Here is a 5,338-nt window from a genome sequence, read left to right as displayed (position 1 = left end):
ATGTTTTCTCCTTCATCTCTGCCCATCTTCTCAAAATATATTAGGGCTAGACTGGACTTCAAGCTGCCCCAACCTAAACAGGCACATGAGGAGGAAGATCCCAAGTTTCAGATTTTCACTGACCACCTCTTCTCCCTTTAGACAAACATTGTGAGGAAACAAAACTTCTGTGGGAATCATGTAAACCAATATGCTAATTAGTATAAGGTACTCTCTGAGTTCTAGCTTTCAGTTCTGCCTTTGGAGTATATATCTATCTATATCTGTATCTATAGCTATATATCTCCCTTTAAGATACCAAAGACTTGGGGGAAAAATTTCATATCCTATAAATACCTTCAAAAGGAGACAAAGGATCATGAGCTAATGACCTACTTTCCCATCTATAGAAATTGTTATAAGCATCATCCAAATAGGTAACAAAGACATTCTCTTTGAGGGTTCTAGCAATAACATTATTAGCAACAATAAATAAACAAATTATTAAACCAAGCTAATAAATTAATATTAAAATTAATAGTATTAATAGCTAATATTTATGTAGTATTTTAAGGTTTGTGAAGTGCTTTATATATATTTTTGTATTTAATTAGTTGTAATTAATAGGGAACAGACAAGATTTTGCAAGTGATATCACCCAATAGCCCATATGTCTACTGTAGCATAACTGACTGAAAAACTGTAGCAAGTAGATCTCACTATCTGTATTGTTTATTGCTTCTAGTAATAAGCATGTAATTTAGCAAAGCAAAATAAGATCTTAAAAGCTCTTTTCCAACAAAGTTTTTGCCAACCATATAAATTAAATTAATATTTTAAAATTAATAGGTTCTTTGATAGATATAATAAATGAGATCTGAGTTCTTAATCTATGACTGGATGAAGGAAAAAGCAGGAAGAAATGTGTTCTCCTAAGATATTTGTCACTGTTATAATGATCAAGTGCCTCAGAATCCAAGATGAAGCTGGATTTCCTGTGGATAGTGGTATTTGAGGAGGAAATGGGTCTTGTCATAAATCTACTCAAGGTCATCCTGCTACCAAGTGGCAGATAAAGGGATTCAAACTCAGAATTTCTGGCTCCAAATCCATCAACTTTTCCACTACTCTCCCCATGCCTCATATTTTCCCTGGCCAAACTGATTTTTCAGACCCAGACCCACCCACCCTTCTCAGGTTTCTTCCACTCACCTTACCTCCAATTCTATTCTTTCTTTGCTGCCCAATCCCTAGATATCCTACTGATCTTCCATCCCAGGACAACACCAGGCTCTATGACTCAGTTCAGAAAATGTATTTGGAACAATGTTGTACACAGGCACTGTGTTTGGGGCCTTTGATAACTCTGATTAAAAACCATATCTCCCTGATAGTTAGGGTCCTCAGAATGTTCTGGCCTCTTCTACCTTTTCTCCCCTTCTCTCTCTCTAGTTCACATATCCTAGTCAACTTTTTGTGAACTTCAGCTAAATGTTAAAAGGGAAATAATCTAATCAAAGACATTCACAATAAGTGTGGTCAACCCATAACCCTTTTAGAGTCATGTTTTCTAGTTAAAAGAAAGAATTCCAGAATTTGTGAAATTTTGTGAAATAGAGGAAGGGAAGGGCAAGGTTTCATACTATTTTGGGGAAAACTTTTTGAAGGATCCTGAGAACCTTTTAATCATATTTTTGGGGTCACTTAGGTGATATATGGCTAGAGCATTGATCCTAGGATCAGGAGGACCTGGTTTCAAATCTGGTCTCAGATACTTACTAGCTGGGTGACATTGGGCAAGTAAGGCACTTAACCCAGTTGCCTCCCAAAACTCCAATATTAATAATCCTTAATAAATTATGGAAGGAGAATGAAGCTAATACTTTAATGATACATTATATTTTGATTGCATAAAAGAACCGTGTGAAACAACAACTTTGGAAATTGAGAGCATGGTGCCATTTAGTGACACATCTGGGATTAGAACCCAGATTTTGGGCCAAGGATCTTTCCATTTTTCTATCCATATCTATTTCTCCTTTTATAAAATGAAATGATCTTAGGTACAATTCTAGCTCTTAACATTTTATGGCTTAAGATCTCTTCTAGTTTTGATATTCTGTGACAATTCTTAATTCAGAGGATGAGAGGGGAGAAGAAGATGAATTTGGAAGCAGGGAACCTGGATTCAGTTCTGTGCCACTTTGCCACTCTGGACCTCAATTTCCTATTCTGTAAGATGATAGTTTTAAACTAGAAGAATTTTTTTCTAGCTTTAAATCTATGATCCTATAATCTTTTCTATCTAGGATTAATTTCCTGACTTGTGGAGAACACTGTGGTCCTTTGATTTTGAGAATTGGGAGTGGGAAAAGAGTGGTTGGAATGGAAAAATCCCTAAAGAATCTAATAAGTATTCTTGGGCCTTTCTTCTTTAAAGTGCTCACTAGTCAGTCAGTCAATAAACATTTATTTAGCACCTACTATATGTCAGGCAACTATACCTGGTTTAAAGGTCTTAGCCTTCAAATGGGTCCCCTAAACATAACAGAATCTACTCTCTGTGGCTGCTCCCACTCACTGGGTCTCCAGGAGATTCTCTGTCCCATTCTCAGTTAAAAAAAAGGGGGGGGGCAAGGAGTTTTCCTGGTCAATCCAACCTCACATTGCTAAGATTGATCCTGTTTCCAGATTGTTTTCCTTGCCAATTATTCACCAGTCCCACATAGCTTCTCCTATTCAAGACAAGGCAATGACACTTTAGAGAAAACTGAGGATTTTATTTTATTTGGAGGGTAAAAGATGACAATTTCTTTTAGGGCAACTCAGGCTTCCTCAGTGATATTTCTCTGTTAGGACCACCGCCACATTGGTCAGAAACTTGTCCCATGCTGCATGCATCTCTGCAGTGTATTCTGACTGCAGGTGGGAAGCCAGCATCACTTGGAAACAATGGATCAGGAACTGCAGCAGGGCAGAGAGGATGGAAGGCATCATTAAGATTCAGAGACCACTTAGAACCCATGACCTTCTCTCTGAATACTAATTCCTGCCCCAACATCCATCATTATGGGAAAAGCCAGTGGAGGTATCTGGGCTGGGCATTCCCCACCTTTCCCCATTTACAGTAAAGTAGATAGAATTGCTAGTTCCCTATAACTAATGAGATTCCAATTCCAGTGTCTAACTCATGCATGGGCTGGTGGATGGGTGGATGGGAAGGGACAATGGGTGTCAGGGTGGCTGGTGAACTGACAGTGTTTGAGTGAGAAGACTGAAGATTGAGAAGAAGAATGAATGGATGGAGAGAAGGGCTCCTAGGCTCACATGGAAGTTGGTCGGTTCCACCCTTAAACCATAGGCGTGCAGATCAGCCAGACCGCTCAGGGCAGTCCGAAGATCATACATGTTATCCACGGCCACACCCACGGCCATCAGTATCTGTTCCCCGTGGTTCTGCATCTGGGTTAGCTCCAGGCCAGGGATCAAGGGTGGGAAGTAGCTCTTCGTGCTGGGATATACGGTGAACAACCTGTGGATAGTGGAGGAAAGGAAGGAACGTGAGCAGGAGTGGGAGGACCCACCATTCTCCCCATGATCTCCTTTCAATTCTCTCTGGCTTGGTCCCAACCAGCTCCTCTCTAGAGATGAGACTGCTCCCCTCTCAGAACACCTGCCCCCAGGGTCTACTCCCTTCCTTCAATTTAGCCGCTTTAACTTGACACACTTTAAACCCTTCCTAGGGAAAAGCTTCCCAAAGCTGTACCAGATTCCTTTCTTCATTCTCCGGATCCGCATCATTTTAGCTCAGTTAGCCGCATCCTCCTCATCAGTCTGGACCTCGGGCTGCTCCCTCCAGCCTTTTCCCCTCCCTCTTCACTTCCCTTGGGTAGCTTTCCCCCCAAAATCACCTAGGACACTCTCCCCTTGTCCCCCAGCCCCTTTTCTCTCATCTCCTTGGTTGGGGGAGAGCGGACTTCCTGCCTGCCCTTGCCCCGCCCCCGTATCCCACCCCCATCCTATCTGAGCATCACCTCTGCAACAACTCAGTCCCGAAAATGGCTTCATGACCAGATAGGTAGTTCCAAATCTGGACGATGTGGCTCTGTTCCTCAGCGCTGAACATGGCTTCGAACCCGTGCCGGCTCTAAGTCCTCTGTAGTCTAAGATATAGGGGCGCCGACCGCTGTCAGAGCCCTATTTATCACCGCGCCAAGCCTGACTTGCCTACCTCTTATCTCCCGCCCAGCTAATGCATTTCTGGGCCCTAGGGAACCCACTTTCTTCCTGCTGTGGTTTTGGGGGAACGGTTTAGATTCATACTAAAGCAACGGTGATCCTCAGTTATTTGGACATTCTGTGCTCTAGGAAAATGAATGAATGAGAGAACTGATTAATCATTGGAATAGTGAATGAATGAATTAGAGAATAAACTAAATAAAATTAGAGAATAAATTGGAAAATAAAAATGAACAAATGGGTCCTACTTTTGGGAGTCTCTAATAAAAAGTAGGAGAGGTAATCCTATTCTTTCATTAGAATGATGTCCCTAAGTCTTTTGCGTGTTCTGAGCCTCAGTTTTCCCATTTATAAAATAAGAGGGTTAGACTAGATGTACTCTAAGGCTCTTCCGAACATTCTGTGTTTACAAATCTCTTACAGTTCTAAAATTCATTAACAATTCTAATAATATGTATTTAATATTACATATGCATACATATGTGTATATATATATATACATATATATATACGTGTGTATACATTTTATATGTGTATATATACAGTGTATCCAGGATAGTGAGGCATCTTTTTTTAGTAAGTAGAGGTGTTTGGAAGATGCTTCCTTTGATATATGCTGCCTGGGTCAGTGTGCTGTGATTTGACTTCTCAGTGCCCTGGATAACTGGAATAAAGAGTTATAAAGCAGTTGCCCACATACCCTTTTCAAGTTCAGACCACATGTCCCCAAAGTCTGTATAATTGCTTTCCTGTCTAAGCACTCTATTTTGTATTGACCTTTTCTATTTCTGATTTTTATCTCCATTTTAGAGATGAGAAAATGTAAGTCTAGTTAGTGAAAATAACTTGCCTGGGGCCATGTAGACAGGAAAGTGACACAACAGGGTCTGTGGTACCATGAGTCCTCAACCAAGGAATCTTTGTACTGTTGATTCTGGGCTCTGGCCTCTTCCAAGAAAGGCACAAGTGACATTCCCACTTCCCAGATCTGGGGTCAAGACCACAAGCCACATGTCAAATCCAGCCTTCTCTAGAGAGTCTGTTGGTCATTTCTCCACCTACTTGAAACTTTGCCTTTGCCTGCAGTCCCCATCTTGTGATTCAGACCTTTAATCTGGAA

At 40.9% G+C, this 5,338-nt stretch overlaps 1 protein-coding gene across 3 annotated transcripts; it reads right to left on the bottom strand.

The window, feature by feature from the left end:
• Nucleotides 1–2,738: 2,738 nt before the first annotated feature.
• Nucleotides 2,739–4,184, bottom strand: HBM (hemoglobin subunit mu). Of its 3 annotated transcripts, none has more exons than XM_003761935.4 (3): nucleotides 4,014–4,184; nucleotides 3,307–3,511; nucleotides 2,739–2,943 (listed from the first exon to the last, which is right to left on the bottom strand). In XM_003761935.4, exons 1-3 carry the CDS (start codon nucleotides 4,103–4,105, stop codon nucleotides 2,815–2,817), a joined length of 426 nt encoding a protein of 141 aa, XP_003761983.1. In that variant the 5' UTR covers nucleotides 4,106–4,184; the 3' UTR covers nucleotides 2,739–2,814. The 3 variants fall into 3 exon arrangements, with proteins under 3 accessions (XP_003761983.1, XP_012398646.1, XP_031801542.1); XM_012543192.3 differs by lacking the exon at nucleotides 4,014–4,184 and adding an exon at nucleotides 3,746–3,838; XM_031945682.1 differs by having other exon boundaries at nucleotides 2,851–2,943; nucleotides 3,236–3,511.
• Between the last annotated feature and the right edge of the window lie 1,154 nt (nucleotides 4,185–5,338).

The sequence above is a fragment of the Sarcophilus harrisii genome, chromosome 1, assembly GCF_902635505.1.
Source record: "Sarcophilus harrisii chromosome 1, mSarHar1.11, whole genome shotgun sequence".
Taxonomy (NCBI): Eukaryota; Metazoa; Chordata; class Mammalia; order Dasyuromorphia; family Dasyuridae; genus Sarcophilus; species Sarcophilus harrisii.
The sequence above is the reverse complement of the archived record's forward strand: the minus strand, read 5'-3'. Positions and strand labels throughout refer to the sequence as shown.